Source organism: Mustelus asterias, chromosome 2 (genome assembly GCF_964213995.1).
Source record: "Mustelus asterias chromosome 2, sMusAst1.hap1.1, whole genome shotgun sequence".
NCBI classification, from domain to species: Eukaryota; Metazoa; Chordata; class Chondrichthyes; order Carcharhiniformes; family Triakidae; genus Mustelus; species Mustelus asterias.
The window spans coordinates 133,045,008-133,062,789 of NC_135802.1; the positions used below are offsets into that span (position 1 = coordinate 133,045,008).

The 17,782-nt window shown below is 43.2% G+C and overlaps 1 protein-coding gene across 5 annotated transcripts in view; it reads right to left on the reverse strand.

Annotated features, from left to right (window-relative positions):
* kif13a (kinesin family member 13A) overlaps window positions 1–17,782 on the reverse strand; it is a 319,880-nt gene that overhangs the window by 40,168 nt on the left and 261,930 nt on the right. For all 5 annotated transcript variants that reach the window (XM_078241905.1, XM_078241898.1, XM_078241903.1 and 2 more), the window contains exons 29-32: window positions 14,165–14,220; window positions 12,464–12,588; window positions 1,556–1,732; window positions 113–205 (exon numbers count right to left, since the gene is read on the reverse strand). In XM_078241905.1, the coding sequence (XP_078098031.1) occupies window positions 113–205; window positions 1,556–1,732; window positions 12,464–12,588; window positions 14,165–14,220 (451 nt within the window). The remainder of the gene's footprint in view (window positions 1–112; window positions 206–1,555; window positions 1,733–12,463; window positions 12,589–14,164; window positions 14,221–17,782) is intronic.

Sequence of the window (17,782 nt, forward strand, 5' to 3'; positions counted from 1 at the left end):
TTCAGTATTTCTTAATTAATATCATAATTATTGCAGTTATTCTCCACCAATAAGCATTTTTTGTTCAGTAGCTCTAGTCATAGCTCTCCCAGAGAGCTGTATAAAGATTTACCTTGGGTATGTTGGATACTATTTCATAGGTAACACCACAGGAATGAAGAATGTGTTTGTAGGACATTCGTCGCTTCAGACTCTGTGTAAAACTCTGTAAAGTAAATTGCCAAAGAGGAATTCTGAATTAATTATTTAATTTATCAATTTTCTTTTCAAGTAACAAATAATTGACGGACAACATAAAAACATTAAAAATTGCAGGTTTTATTATTGTTCCATTTATCCTACACATTGCTGGCTTCTTTTGGTGGATACATTGCATAGCTTGGTGATTTAAAAAAAAACTATCAACATTTTTGTTACAAATGTCAGAGAATTGGTTTAAAAATAGCTAAAATAATAGTGTGGCACTTGTCCATTCAAGCAAGTGCCACACTAGAGGCTGGATAATATAGGGTGGCACAGTTGCCTCGCAGCACCAGGGACGCAGGTTTGATTCCAGCCTTGGGTGGAATTGCCTGTGTGGAGTTTACATGTTCTCCCCGTGTCTGTGTGGGTTTCCTCCGGGTGCTCCGGTTTCCTCTCTCAGTACAATGATGCGCAGGTTAGGCGGATTGGCCATGCTAAATTGCCCCTATTAAATTGCCCCTTACTATCCAAAGATGTGTAGCTTAGATGGATTAGTCATGGTAAATGACCAATGGCCCAAGAGTTGCAGTGATGCAAGGTTCATCACTACTTTCTCATGGCTCCTAGGGTTTGTAATAAGTGTGGTCTGCCAGCAATGCCCACATCCCAAGAACAAATATTTTACAAATTCACATAACACTACAAATTGGTGCTAACTTTGCACTGAAACACTTCAGACCAATAAAGGAGTCCTTAAAGTAATCTAAGCAACATAAAATATGCCAGCTGCGATGCAACTGTCTGCTCAAAGATAGATGTCAATCAATGTTCCCACAGTAACAAAAACTCAGCAGGTCTGGCAGTATCTATGGAGAGAAAAACAGAGTTAACTTTTCGAGTCCAACATGACTCTTCTTTGGAACTCAGCCACTTTTTCAAAGTTTTGAAGACTTCCGAAGAAGCGTCCTCTTGGACTCAAAACATTAATTCTGTTTCTCTCTCGACAGATGCAGCCAGGCCTGCTGAATTATTCCTGCACTTCGTTTTATTTCAGATCTCCTGCAGCCCCAGTATTTTGCTTTTATTATACTGTTAGCACAGTGGCAATTAATGGATGCAACTATTTTCTGGAGTAAAGGGTTATGAATATCTGTATGACAGATGAAGTTAATAACAGGGAAAGCTGATATTTGAGGTGGAAGACTGGCTGCCCTGTTCTCCTTGTAGGTCAAGGTGGTGTGGCACTAGCTGAATTCCTTGTTGCAATCCATTAACAGGAAGAGAGGTTCTAGTGGATGATGAGCACATGGTGATGCTGCACTTTTTAAAAAATCTAATGTTTCCACAGAAATGTATAGCAACAACTTCTTACCTGCTTATTGTAAATATTGACAGCTATACGTTTGCGTAACACCAACTCCACGGCAGCTGGGTGGCTGAGCTGCACTGTAGTCTTTACAATCAAATAGATGCGCTCATTCTGTGGGGTAACTTTGTTTAAGTGTATGGAATCATGGACTGATGAGTCCCAGGAAGCAACAGCTGAGACCTAAAATTGCAAGGAGAAATACATCAGCCTTAAACAGATCCTTGTGTGTTAAAGCGATGGTATTTCTGTAGCTTAATATTGTCACATTTCCAAAGCATTTTACTGCATTACAAGGCGGCACGGTGGCACAGTGGTTAGCACTGCTGCCTCACAGCGCTAGGGACCCGAGTTCAACTCCTGGCTTGGGTCACTGTCTGTGTGGAGTCTGCGCATTCTCCCCGTGTCGACTGGGTTTCCTCCGGGTGCTCCGGTTTCCTCCCATAGTCTGAAAGATGTGGTGGTTAGGTGCATTGGCCATGCTAAATTCTCCCTTAGTGTACTCGAACAGGTGCCAGAGTGTGCTGACTAGGGGAACATTGACAGTGACTTCATTGCAGTGTTAATGTAAGCCTACTTGTGACACTAATCAATAAACTAAAAACTAAACATTGCAAGAAAAAGATAATAAAATACTCCTCCGGATGAACAGTACATTTTCTGTGAAAGTAAGTCCAATATAGAAAGTATTAGTTTTGCTTTGCCTCTTCCCCAAGGGAATTTGTTTGGGAATCATACACAGATTGTAGCTACCTCACCAACACTGGCATCGACTGGCACCCCACGAGGTCCAATAAAGCCCCTAGAACTCATCAACATCAATACCAAATATAATCTGCATCACTAACATTGCACTGCTATTGATTCTCCCTGGGCCCAGCCACCTCCTGATCAGACTCAAACCTGCCGTAGATGCTGATCTGTAAAAAATTGCAATGAAGATACTTGCTGACAGGACTTATCTTTGATGTCAAAAAAGCAGCTTCCTGTTTGTGGAGATGGTGCAACAGGCAAATTAAATTAAAAGTTCTTGATAACCCATGAGAAGAATTAACACTTCATAAGCATTACAGATTTTTCTTCAAAATTATCTGGTATTCTTTCGACTCAAAGGGTGGGATTTTCAGGCCGTGCTCACTCCAAAGCTGGAAAATCCCGCCCGACATAAATGGACCTTTGCATGGTTCCTGTCCCGCCTGCTACGATTCCCGTGGCGGGCAGGACGGGAAAATTCCACCCAAAGTATTCATTACACCCCCATTTTCCAACCTTCCCCTTTAGAACTTTTAATTTTGAATGGTTCTGCTAAATGGCATTCCGTCAATAATGCTAATTGTTGTTAAACAGCAGAAGGCTCCCACAATATTGAACTGAACTGTAATTTGTTGTACAAGATATTAAAGGGTTCGGACCTGCAGCCCATTCGATATCAAAGCAATCACAGCTTTAACTTTACTGTGGATACAAAGCACAAAGTTGTTAAATTACCATAAACATCTGTTCATGCAGATCACAGTGCTAATAAAAACAAGCTGACCCTCCTTCGATTTTGTGGCACTCAGGGACTGCATCTCAGGAAGTGGCGAATGCACAGTGCCTAGGATTTCCCAAATTATCACAACCATGAAAGCACTTCTCTATTGAATTACAAAATTACACACCACCATTGCCATGAAGTTTCCATTTCAATAAAAGGATGAAAAAACCAACAAACAGAATGGTAGCTGTATCTAATACAGAAAGGCATGTCAGAATAATTTCCCATTGCAGCCACTCTGCGGCAACATCAAGCAAATAATCCGCAGGGCAAATCCCTTGATAAATGACCCAATGCTACGTGTGGCATTTTAAATGAGTTCTCTTGTTCCTCTGTGGAATAAATGTGAGAGGTCAGCCAGCTGCAGCCTGATGGGGTCAGGTCATTAAACAAGTCTGGCTGTAATTCTGCAGTATCTTTCAGCTTGGCATAACACTCTCATGAACCAACTAGCAATCGGAAAGAATACCAATTAACTCACGCACTAAAGCTAATTTTTACTCTATTGCCAAATCCATTGATTTATGTGAGAGCGAGTGGGTAACAATAAGTCAACCAAAGAGAGGAAGAAATCAAAGATGAGGTGAACACAACAAGATAACTTAACAGTTAGCAAGAAGCAATCCCTTCTGAAAATAGAAGTACTTAAAAGACTTGGCCTCCTGACCCTCGATTTTTAAATTTTCAATGTTGCTTTCATATCCCTCCATGGTTTCAGAAAGCGATTACAAAAGCTAAGAGAAGATATGAAGGGAGATGGGCAGGAAAAATATAAAAATGATTTAAAAAAGCTTATAGAAAGGGATGATTAGAGATGAAAAAGGAAATCTTACGGAAGCTGAAAGAATGATAGATATTAAATAAGTTCTTTCCCTTAGTTTATGGTTTGTACCTGGAAGGGGGTAATGAAAGGCTCCAAGTGCAGGGTGCAGACCAATCAGATAATTATTTGGACAAGGTGGAACCGGAAAAGCATTGGGGGAAACTTAAAAGTGGAAAACGAACTCAAAAGCAGAAAAGGAACTGAGCCCTGATGGCAGGCACCCTAGAATGCTGAAATATGAAATATAAATATCCTTAGGTAGGCAGCTAGTGTCACATTGCAGAACTGACATTATAGCAACCCTGTTCAAACAGGGAGAAAGGCACAACCCAGGTAACGCGAGACCAGACAGCCTAACATTGAAAGCAGATAAACTTTAGGTGGCCAGAATACTGCAGCAGTAACTTGTATTCCTGTGGTGCCTTTAATGATGAAAATCGCCTAATGGGTTAACTGAAGAATGGGTTTGTGACAAGCAAGTTTCGGCAAATATCCATTTTACAGAGTTCTCTCAGGGAACAACAGAGTGCACTTTTAAAGATGCAGTATATGTTGGGTATAAGAATTTTCAAATAGCTTCTGATAAAGTTTCACACAGCAAGCTGGTTGATAAAATGGAGGCACACATTCTTAAGTTGACTCTGGACGGAAAAGCGAGTAGTAGTTGTTAATGAATTTTTTGGGTGGGAGAGATGTAAACAGTAGCGTGCCCCAGGAGTGGTGCTGGTCCAGTGCTCCTCTCAATATATATCTATAAATGGCATCTAGGTATTGGGAACATATCAGCAACATTTCCAAACACAAAAACAGGTCATATGGCTCCTTTGAAGAGAATTGTGAGCCACTGCAGGCGGATAGGTACTGGATGACTTCCCTGTACTCAGTTCAATCAAGCTGTGGAATCTTTTACATTCTCCTGGCGGCAGTTGTGGCCTCAAATTTAATGTTTCTTTAGAAAGACAACACCACTGACAATATAACATTTCTTTCCTCAGCACTGCACTGAAATATCAACCTAGCCCATTCACTCAAGTTGATCATGAGGTGTGAGCATTAATAAGTAGACCAATTGTACCTCAGTAACAGCTGTGTTTCTAATCTCCGAAACAGAGATAGTTGTGATATTACCTCCCCTTTCCCCCACAGTAAATCCTCCTTTCACCCCAACCAGGTCCTCATTACCATGTCATGGCTCCTACCTGATGTTGCTGCTCCCCTTTTGGGGCATCAAGCCCATTTTCTTCATAGATGGCTTGTGGTGGTGGGGCAGATACAGCTAGAAATTCCCAACCGCAATAGTTTTAGAAAAATCAGGAATTCCTACTGTACATGTCAAAGATCAATGCTTCAGAACAGCAGCAATGACAGATAGGAGTTCAGAATGGTGAAGAGGAAAAGACTGGGGCTAGGACTCTATGCGCCTGATCGGAATGGGAGTGTTCGATGGTGAGATCAGAAAAGCTCACAAGAGGGCACTAGATGTGTTTCCCGGTGACTTAAATCCAGGAAGTGATTGTCCCCTGCCGCCCCCCCCCCCCCCGCCCCCCGTCAACGGCATTTCCTGCTGCCAAACACTGAGAAACCTTTGAATATATTTGCATCTCATTATTGTGGCCACATGCCAGACTCATCCCTCCACTTCAAACTTAAATCCTACATTGGCGTGAACTCAGAAGGTGTGATTTACAACTACTTTTAAAAGACACGCATCCGGCAACCTGAACTTCGAGGGGAGCTCAGGAGACGGGTACACACAACTTAGCGCAGCGCCTGCGGGGATCGTTCTGCAAGGAAGTAGCTCCGCAGATTTGGGGGGGTGGGGGGGGGCATCACAGGCAAGTCTTGACCTCAGCACCTTCTTCATAGATGGCTTGTGGTGCTGGGGCAATGGGAAACAGTGCTGGAGAGAAGGCAACCTCAGGGCAAGGGCTACAATGCAAAGGGGGTCATGGCAGCACAGACTGAAGGTTACACACAAACACATGCTACGGTGGGGGAGGAGGAAAACAGCTGGGCAAATGGAAAAACATGTCAAAGATGAGCACTCTTCCACAGCTCAGACACGTCAAAAATTTATGCCCACTCAAGCAGTGCCATTTTCTGAGTGCCAATGAGTGATCGTCTACTTTTAATCCCTTGTACACAGACTGCAAAATCGAATGAATGCCAAGGTGCTGCAGAACTACTGGGCAACTGGGCAAACTTGAGGATCCCCTTGGAAAAGGTGGCCATGAAGCACTGACAGAGGTGTGTGCTCCCAATTCCTTGCATTATGTTCAAGTAGACATCAAAATGTCACCTTCAGGGTCCAAGCAAACCGTGAAGCCTAGGGGTGTACATTAGGACAATGCCTACACCATTACTAATTCATGTGGTTTGGGGCTCTGGTGGCTGGGGTACTGATCAACCTTCATGCACACTCAACACTGGGCATCCATGTGGTGGCCAGGAAGCTCTGGCATACATAAAGGGGCTTCAAGAGGCAGCCGGGGGTGATGATTTGACCAAGAGTGGTCCTTAGGAGACAACAGCTGACCCTCGTGCTTTTGATACGTCAGTGAGGAGACCAAGATGGAGCTGGGTGATCTCACCGCCTGCTTCATTGCTTATAGACAGGAGAGGAGGATAAGTTTACGATGGAGGAGCCTGACTCGCCAAAGGGAGGAGCAGAACCCTCAAAACGAAGGGGCAGCGTGGCCTCTTCCACATGGAGGGGATGAACCACAGACAGCTGTCATTCATAGGCACCTCACTAGACTCAGGGTCCATAGATGGCGCATGTGCAACCTGCAAATGAGCAAGAACCAGTGTCTCCGACAACTGCACATCCAGGGAACTGATCACGCACATATGCCACTTTCTGCTTGATCTGGCACCATGGGAACTCGGAGGGCATGCACTGCCAGTGGCAAAGTGATCATGATCGTCATGCTCAATTTCTATGGCAGTGGCATCTTCAAGGACACCACTGGGGACTGTAATGGGACTTCGCAAGCCTCCACCAAATAAATGTATCTAGGAAGTCACAGATATGCTTTTCACAATGGCACACAACTTTGTCAACTTTGACATAGAGCAGGCAAGCCTCGAAACAAGAGCGCTGAGATTTGCTGACATATCCAGATTCCCATGGGTGGAGGGTGCCATTGAATGAACTCATGTGGCTCTAAGTCTCCTTGGCAACAAGCAGTCGAGACGCGAACTCAGGGAAGGTGGTGGTGCAGTGGTATTGCCACTGGACTGGTAATTCAGAGACCTACAGTAATGTTCTGGGGACCTGGGCAGGAATCCTACTATGGCAGATGGTGGAATTTAATACTCAATATAACATCAAATTAAAAGTCTAATGATGACCATGAAACTATTGTTGTTTGCCATAAAAACCAACTGGTTCACTAATATCCTTTAGGGAAGGAAACCTGTCCTCTTTATCTGGTCTGGCCTACATGTGACTCCAGACCCACAGAAATGTGGTTGACTTACACATCCTCTGAAATGACCTGGCAAACCACTCAGTATTATCCAACTGCAACAAAAGGAAGCGAAAGGAATGGAACTGGGTGGACCACCTGACAGTGATCTTGGCACCAGAAACGACAATGGCAAACTGAGCCCTGTCAACCCTGCAAAGTCTTCCTTACTAACATCTGGGGGCTTGTGCCAAAATTGGGAGAGCAGTCCTACATTCTAGTCAAACAACTGCCTAACATTGTCATATTCAAAGAAGCATACCTTACAGATAATGTCCCAGACACCACCATCACCATTCCTGGGTATGTCCTGTCCCACCAGTATGGATTGTAGGTGGGTGAAAAATGAGGAGTCACCTGTGTGATTTGGGAATGGGGAAGGTGGGAAGAATTGCAAAGACAAGAGAGTGACAGTAAACTACAGAGGGGGGGCAGAAGAGTGCTAAGTGGAGAATGAGCATGACCTGGCAGAGGGAGATGGAGAGAGCTAATGTGAACTTGACAGGGTTAGTGATTAGCAGAGTATCAAAATAAATTGGAGAATGGAAAACAAAGATGAATGCTTCTGTAACTTTGGAAGCAATGAGGAGAATTAATAAACCATTTCAAAACAATTTACCCTCCAAAAACTAAACTTCAACACTGGTCAAATTTAAAAACCGAGCAACAGACCAAAAGCCTCAGTGGTATCCAACCTTCTTCGTTGGAGGAAATAAACTCCTGTGGTTCCTGACACAAGCTTCTGCAATTTCCCACTGATCGCACTAATTAGTCTCACTAACATTACAGGTTTGACTCAATGCAAGAGCATATCTGCAGAATGCCAGAACGAACAAAGGGGGCTGTCACAATGTTGAACACCCACTGGACCAAATATAAATTCATTCACTATTATTTGCATAAAGCAGTTAGCAGGCAAGGAGAACAATAACTGCTGCATATCTGGATGACCCTGGGGTGGGATTGTGGTCGATGCAGACTCAATGGGTCGAATGGCCTCCTTCTAATGAAATGTATGACCAGGAATGAATATGACAGGTCAATGAAGCGATCGCTCTTAGCACCACAGATTGTAGAGAAGTCGGAGGCAATATAATTGAGATGAGCTCTAAGGCAAGGTGATGAAGTCTGTAGCAGAGGCCTCTGTGTTGCTGTGTGCAAACAGGCAACTAACCTGCATCAGAATTGTCAGGTGTTTCTCGCATGTTGGTACAGAGTTGATGGGCTGAAGAGCTCTTCTGCACTGTATGATTTTATGACTCTAGAATCCACAGGTAATAAATTAATCAAAAATATCATGGGTCTATGTACATATTTTCGACCAGTCTGTCTTGTGGTCAGGTTTAAAATGAACCTACTCTTTCCTGACAGCTGGTGTTCACCAGTCTTCTACTACAGATAAAGTCAGGCAGCACGTCCCTCACTTTCCAGTATTAAAACTAAGGACCAAATTTTGTCAATCGTTATGGCGTTTAATTTTCCTAATCTGCACAGGGTCTGTCAGGAAATGAATGTACCTGGCAACAGAATGATGTGAAATATAGTGGTCCTCTGCTTGCTAAAAGCTTCCTATGAAGTGAGTCTGTGAGCTAGAATATCATAGGAAATCACTGGACTTAGGAAGGTGGCTGCTGTTAAAAGGAAAAAATTTATATGGCGCCTTTCACGGCATCAGGGCTCCAAAGAGTTTTACAGTCAATTAAATATTTTGAAGTCTAGTCACTGTTGTGATGTCAGTAACACAGGAGGCAATTTATGAATAGCAAGGTCTTAATTAACATTTCATTGCAATGCAGTAATAACCATATAATGCTATTATGTAAAAGGTTGAGGGATATTAGAACATAGAACATTACAGCGCAGTACAGGCCCTTCGGCCCTCGATGTTGCGCCGACCAGTGGAACCAATCTAAAGCCCCTCTAATCTACACTATTCCAATATCATCCATATGTTTATCCAATAACCACTTGAATGCTCTTAATGTTGATGAGTCCACTACTGCTGCAGGCAGGGCATTCCACGCCCTTACTACTGTCTGAGTAAAGAACCTACCTCTAACATCTGTCCTATATCTCTCACCCCTCAATTTAAAGCTATGTCCCCTCGTGCTAGCCATCACCATCCGAGGAAAAAGGCTCTCACTATCCACCCTATCTAATCCTCTGATCATCTTGTATGCCTCTATTAAGTCACCTCTTAACCTTCTTCTCTCTAACGAAAACAACCTCAAGTCCCTCAGCCTTTCCTCATACGATTTTCCCACCATACCAGGCAACATACTGGTAAATCTCCTCTGCACCCTTTCCAACACTTCCACATCTTTCCTATAATACGGCGACCAGAACTGTACGCAATACTCCAAATGCAGCCGCATTTAGCTGGACCACGAAGAACAACTCCTCTGTACTGAATGAAATAGTGCCATGGGATCAGAGAAACATAGAAAAGAGGAGCAGGAGGAGGTAATTCAGCCCTTCGAGCCTGGTCTGCCATTCATTATGATCATGGCTGATCATCCAACCTTTCTAAGTCATCTAAGCCCGATCTTTCTCCCCATATCCTTTTGATTCCCTTTGCCTCAAGTGCTATATCTAACTGCTTCTTGAAAATATACAATGTTTTGGCCTCAACTACTTTGTGGTAACGAATTCCACAGGCTGACCACTGTCTGGATGAAGAAATTTCTCCTCATCGCTGTCCTAAACCATCTACCCTGTATCCTCAGACTGTGACCTCTGGTTCTGGATACCCCCACCATCAGGAACATCCTTCTTGCATCAACCCTGTCTAGTCCTGTTATAGATTTCAATGAGATCTCCCCTCATTCTTCTGAACTCCAGCGAATACAATTCGAACCAACTCAATCTCTCCTCATACATCAGTCCCGCCATCCGAGGAATCAGTCTGGTAAACCTTCTCTGCACTCCCTCTTGAGCAAGAACACCCTTCCTCAGATAAGGAAACTGCACACAATATTCCAAGTGCAGCTTCACCAAGGCCCTGTATAATTGCATCAAGACATCCCTGCTTCTGTACTCAAATCCTCTCGCTATGAAGGTCAACATACCATTTGCCTTTTTCTACTGCCTTCTGTACATTCAGTGACTGGTGTACAAGGACACACAAGTCTCGTTGCACATTCCTCTCTACTAGTTTATGGTCATTCAGATAATAATCTGCCTTCCCATTTTTGCTACCCCTCATATTTATCCCAATTATACTGCATCTGCCAATCATTCGCCCACTCACTCAACTTGTCCAAATCACACTGAAGGATCTTTGCATCCTCCTCCCCAGCTTTTTGTCATCTGCAAATTTTGAGATAATACTTTAGTTACCTCATCTAAATCACTAATATATGTAGTGAATAGCTGAGGTCCCAGCACTGATCCCTGTGGTACCCCACTATTCACTATCTGCCATTTGGAAAGAGACCCGTTTATTCCTACTCTTGTTTCCTGTCTGCCAACCAGTTTTCTATCCATCTCAATACACTATCCCAATCGCATGTGCTTGAATTTTGCACGCTATGTGGGACTTTGTCGAAAGCCTTCTAAAGTCCAAATAAACTACATCCATTGGCTTCACCTCATCAACTCTACTAGTTACGTTCTCGAAGAGTTCCAGTAGATTTGTCAAGCATGATTTCCCTTTCATAAATCCATGCTGACTCTATCTAATCCCAACACTGTTTTCCAAGTGTTTTGCTATAAAATCTTTGATAATGGATTCTAGAATGATCTGGCTGATGCATGCAGACAGGGTCTCGTTTAAAAAGTACTTGGACCTGCACCTTAAGTGCTGTAAGCTGCAGGGCTATGGGTTGGGTGCAGGAAGATGGGATTAGAAAGAGCACCTGGGTCTTTTTTGGTCAGCATGGACAAGATGGGCCAAAGTGTCGAATTTGTGGGAAAACTGGAGTAATTCACGCTGTTTTTTTCAGTGGGAGTTCAGACGAGAATCTCCCACACTCTGTGCAAAGCAGAGGCCACCAGCACGAATATCATTAAATTTCAGGGGCTGAAGAGGCTGAAACCAGCGGCCTCTGCACATGTGCAGTGGCCCCGGTGTGTCAGCCTCTTGTTTGCTGGCCAGCAAATGACTGGATCCCAATGCAGAGTGGCAGTGGGACCCCCCGACCCCCACTGATTGTCCCCTAGGCCCCGCCCCAGCAGACTCCACTCCAGGCCATGTCCCCCAATAGGTTCCGGTCTATTGGGGGCATGCCTGGGGGGCAGTGCCAAGGTGCCTCTCGGGCATGGGCACTTTGCCCCTTGAGCAGTGCCAGGAGCACAGGCTGGCACTGTCAAGACATCCATGCCTAGGGGGCACCACACCCCCCCACTGCCCGACCTCCTGGTGTGTGGGGGGAGGGGGGGGACCCGATTGTTGCCCTTTACTCCAGCACGGTCGTCCCGCCAGTGCCCCGAAAGTGGGGAGCTATAGTAACCCCCCCCCCCCAGCGGGCCTGGAGAATTCAGTCCTGGGCCAGCTAATAGCATTTAAATAGTATGTAGAATACTATTTAAATGCTAGCCCCGCCTCCCAGACGGTTTCCAGCGCCGCACAGACACCGCTGGAAATCCGGGCCTGGGAGACGCAAGCGATGCACGTACACACACGGGAATCCCGCGGATCAGCTAACACGCGATTCTCCCGGCCCGCTGCGCTACAAAATTAGCGCAGCGGGATAGGAGAATCGCCCCCACTCTCTTTCACCTTCTTCCATCGGGAAAAAGATACAAATGTTTGAGGACACATACCAACCAACTCAAAAACAGCTTCTTCCCTGCTGCCATCAGACTTTTGAATGGACCTACCTTGCATTAAGTTGATCTTTCTCTGCACCCTAGCTATGACTGTGACACTACATTCTGCACCCTCTCCTTCTTGATGTACGGTATGTTCTGTCTGCTTAGTGCACATGAAACAATACTTTTCACCGTACACTAGTACATGTGACAATAATAAATCAAATTATTAATAAATACCAGGGCAGGGATTGAGAAGAGGGGAAGAATGTGAGGTACTGGAATTCAGAGCAGATATATGATATGTAAATTAAACAGATAGGCTCTTGTACCTCTTCCTCACTGTGCTTGATGATGGGCAAATAGAAGAATTGGCTGCCATGTTCCTTTGGTAAAATGGAGTTCACTCCAGGTGCATGGGGACCAGTGAGCTGTTCATTTGCACGGAGATCATCAGCTAAAAGAATGATGATAAATGCAAAATAAGGTGTTTATGCCTGAAATGCAAGTTTTTAAAATTTCAACTGCTACTTAAAACTTAACATCCTTGCAATTGAAAATTATAGTGTAATATTGTTCATTCTCGCTACTCACTGCAAAAGAGTTAAAGAAGCATGCTAATCATTTGTCCAATCTCGCGCATTATCAATATAATTGAATGATAATTCAGAGAGAGGGCCACATTTACAAACGTTATTTTGAGGCAGTAAGGACAGCTTCCATGAGCAATACTCAAGGAATTACTCAGCTGTCACTTTGAACCAATTCAAAGGTTATGGAACTTTCTTGAAAGCTCATCAACTTGGGCCTTTTGAAATTCATGTAGTGCGAACAATGCGGCAACCAGCATATTTTTAAGGTACAGTCGAGTCCTGTCTTGCTCATATTCCTTGTTTGTATATTTGCTTCCCACGCTAAAGCCTTTGTTCACTGAATCACCCATCGTGAGAGCAATTATTCGATTATTCATGTCTTCTTTCCTCTTTCTCTGAGGGTTCGGCAGCCAAGACGGAGCAGAGAGTGCAACACGTTTTAGCAGGGAGATGTCCAGGGAGTTTGTTTTAAAGTCTCTGGAAGCGTATTCCTTCCATTGGTACTGGAGTCCTGGTCATGGACATTTAATTCTCTGTTTTTTTATAAGCTCCTTTCTGACAGGGGTGAAAAGCGGTGCCTGGAATGGTTGCAACTGCTTGGAGTGGCTGCAACTCAAGAGCAGCCTGATTGCAGAGATTAGCCTGGAAATGTAAGAATCTCTCGGTCCAGAGCTGCGATAACGGCTTTGTTCAATTTTGACTCCCAATGAAAAGCATGTTCATCGTTTACGATTTTGCAATTTGCAAGGTTTCAGGGGAACCTAGCCCCCGCGACCTGTGGGATTTTACAGTTTTAAAAATGAATGCATTAAATTCAAAATACTTAGGTGGTGACAGCATTTCTCTTTTGCTGTAAAACTACAAAAATCTGTATGTGCAACACACCCCATTCCTCTCTCGCCTATTACTTACTATTTGATGCTTTTAAAATGACCATGAGAAACTGCTGAATCTCCACTCAGCAATGTGAGTGATTGGGTCCATTATATATGGAACTCAGCACCTCCTCTCAGTATGTTAGCCCACCATCTCCAAATCTAATTTGTTCATTATTTAAAATTCATTTTGTGGGACATGAGTGTTGCTGGCTGGCCAGCATTTTTTGCCTTCCATTTCAGAGGGCATTTGAGAGTCAACCACATTGCTGTGGACCTGGAGTCACATGTAAGATAAGGACGGCAGATGTGTTTTTACAACAGTTGACAATGGTTTCATGTCATCACTAGACTTTTAATTTCAGGTTTTTATTGAATGCAAATTTCACCATCTGCCATGGCGGGATTCGAACCCTGACCCCAGATCATGTTCTGGGTCACTAGGTTACTAGTCCAACGACAGTGCCACTGCACCACTGTATTTTACATCCACTTGGAATATTTTTTATTTTCCATTCAATCTTTGATACGAAAAAATTATTTACTCAGAAACACATCTGCTCACCATTTAAATCGAGAAAGAGTACAGGGATATGAGCTTCCATTCCTGGTGGTGATATCCTGAAAGATATACTTATTTAGAGTCAAAAATAAAAATATACAAATTGAGATCCAATTACTTTTTAAATTCAGACAAAGAAAAAATGTAATCTTGCGGTTTTTATTTTTAAATCAATAAACTTGGTCAATCATGAGCAGTTGATTTCACATGCTTGCTTGAAGAAAAGCTACAATAAGGCTTTTTAAAAAAAATAAAATTACATTAAACTATGTTAAACATCTTTATAATGAAGGCCAGAACTTTGTGCCGAAATATAGACCATATAACTGTTAAAAAAGTGTTCCAGGCTTGTTCCAGTAAGATTAGTTCAAAATATCAAAAAACTTGCTATATTTTGGTACTCAAATAGATTACTGCTGTCTGAAGAGTCACCACACCATTCACTATTCTTAAGCAGTTAAACACATTCAAAGTTCACTTTAAAAATTGCTCTTCATTTCACTGGTACAATAAAGAAGTGAGTCACTTCCCAACAGTGATCATAACATGATAGAATGTCACATGCAGTTTGAGGGTGAGAAATGTGGGTCTAAAGACAGCAGATTTAAATAAAGGCAATTACAAGGGTACAAAGACAGAATGGGCTAAAGTCGACTTTAGGGGAAATTAGGTTAAAAGGTGGGATGGTACAGAAGCAGTGTAAATATTCAAGAAGCTATTTCATAATTTTCACCAAAACCAAATTCTACTGATAAAGAAAAGACTATGAGAAGGGTGTGTTATCCGTGGGTAATGATGGAAGTTAAGGATACTATCAATTTGAAAGAAAACACAACAAAACTGCAAAGATTAGTGGCAGGTCAGAAGACTGTACCAATTTTAGAAACCAGCAAAGATGGACTGAAACATAATGGGGCAGGAAAAATGAAAGCATGAGGGAAGGATAGCAAGAAATACAAAAACAGACAGTAGGGGCGAGATTCTCTGGTCTCCTGCGGTGTTTCTCTCAGGGGCAAGAGATGGCGTGCCATTGACCGGCAAAGCAATCTTCTGGACCCGCCACTATCAATGAGATTTCTCATTGATTCCACCCCACGCCGCCAGGAAACTCACAGCGGGGGCACACTGTCAGCGGGACCGTAAGATCCCACCGGCGTGGAGAGCCGGAAGATCTCACCCTAAGAATTGCTACAAGTACATAAAAAGGAAAAGAGTAGCTAAAGTGAATGTTCATTCCTTAAGAGGGTGAGATTAGGGGATTAATAACGGGAAACAAGGAAATAACAGGTATGTTGAACAGATATTTTACATCAGTCTTTACTGTAGAAGGCACAAAAAGCAACTCAGGAGTGGTTGAAAATCAAGAGGGAAAAGGGAGGGCAGAGCTTAAAACAATGATCATTAGGCAAAAGAAAAACAATTGCAATTAAAGACTGACAAGTCCTCTGGATCTGATGGCCTGGGTCCTAAAGCCTTAAAATAAGTGGCTACATGGATAGTGGATGCATTAGTTACAATCTTCCAATATTCCCCAGATTCTGGGAATCCGAAAGGATTGGAAAATCACAAATGTAACACCTCTATTCAAGAGCGGGAGACAGAAAGCAGGCCAATTAGCCAAGCACCTGTTATAGGGAAAATACTTGAATTCATTACTGAAGAGATACAGCAGAACATTTAGAAGATCATAATACAAACAGGTAAAATCATCATGGTTTTGTGAAAAGGAAATCATGTTTTACTAATAGAATTCTTTGAGGAACTAACAAGCAAAGTGGATATTGAAAACCACTAGATGTGTTGTATTAGGATTTCCAAAAGGCATTCAATAAGGTGCCGCATAAAGGTTACTACACAAGATAAGAGCTCATAGTGTTAGGGATTACATATTAGCATGGATAGAGGATTGGTTATCTTTTGCTACCAAATAAACCTGTTGGACTTTAACCTGGTGTTGTTAAACTTCTTACTGTGTTTACCCCAGTCCAACGCCGGCATCTCCACATCATATCTAACAGGTAGCAGAGAGTCGGGATAAATGGATTGCTTTTGAGGTGACAAACTATAACAAGTAGAGTGCCACAGGGATCTGTGTTGAGGCCTCAACTATTACAATCTACATTAATGGCAGACAGGATTAAGGAGAATCCTAAGGCATTTTATTCATATGTTAGGAACAAAAGAGTTGTCAGGGAAAAAGTCGGACCTCTTAGGGACAAAGGAGGGGAATTATGCTTAGAACCCAAGGAAATAGGGGAGATCCTAAGTGAATACTTTGCATCGGTATTCACAAAGGAGAGGGACTTGTTGACTGGGAGTGTCTCAGAGGGAGGTGTTGACCCATTAGAGAGAATCTCCAATACAAGGGAGGAAGTGTTAGGTTTTTTAGGTAACATTAAAACTGACAAATCCCCAGAGCCTGATGGCATCTATCCTAGACTGCTCAGGGAGACAAGAGATGTAATTGCTGGGCCTCTGACGGAAATCTTTGTCACTTCTTTGGACACAGGTGAGGTCCCTGAGGATTGGAGCATAGCGAATGTGGTACCGTTATTTAAGAAGGGTAGCAGGGATAACCCGGGTAATTATAGGCCAGTGAGCTTGACGTCCGTGGTAGGGAAGTTGTTGGAGAGGATTCTTAGAGACAGGATGTATGCACATTTAGAACGGAACAATCTCATTAGTGACAGACAGCATGGTTTTGTAAGAGGGAGGTCGTGCCGTACAAATTTGGTGGAGTCTTTTGAGAAAGTGACAAAAACGGTTGACGAAGGAAGGGCCGTGGATGTCGTCTATATGGATTTCAGTAAGGCATTTGACAAAGTCCCTCATGGCAGGTTGGTTAAGAAGGTTAAGGCTCATGGGATACAAGGAGAGGTGGCTAGATGGGTAGAAAACTGGCTTGGCCACAGGAGACAGAGGGTAACAGTCGAAGGGTCTTTTTCCGGCTGAAGGTCTGTGACCAGTGGTGTTGTGGAGATGCCGGCGTTGGACCTGGAGACAATACACATCTTTTTAGCCTGTCTTGATGCTCTCTCCACTCACATTGTTTCGTCTCTTAAAGACTTGATTAGTTGTAAGTATTTGCATTCCAACCATTATTCATGTAAATTGAGTCTGTGTCTTTATAAGCTCTGTTTGTGAACAGAATTCCCACTCACCTGAAGAAGGGGCTAAGAGCTCAGAAAGCTTGTGTGGCTTTTGCTACCAAATAAACCTGTTGGACTTTAACCTGGTGTTGTTAAACTTCTTACCAGTGGTGTTCCACAGGGCTCTGTACTGGGACCTCTGCTATTTGTGATATATATAAATGATTTGGAAGAAGGTGTAACTGGTGTTATCAGCAAGTTTGCGGATGACACGAAGATGGCTGGACTTATGGATAGCGATGAACATTGTCGGACAATACAGCAGGATATAGATAGGCTGGAAAATTGGGCGGAGAAATGGCAGATGGAATTTAATCCAGATAAATGTGAAGTGATGCATTTTGGAAGAACTAATGCAGGGGGGAGTTATACAATAAATGGCAGAGCCATCAAGAATATAGAAACACAGAGGGACCGAGGTGTGCAAGTCCACAAATCCTTGAAGGTGGCAGCACAGGTGGAGAAGGTGGTG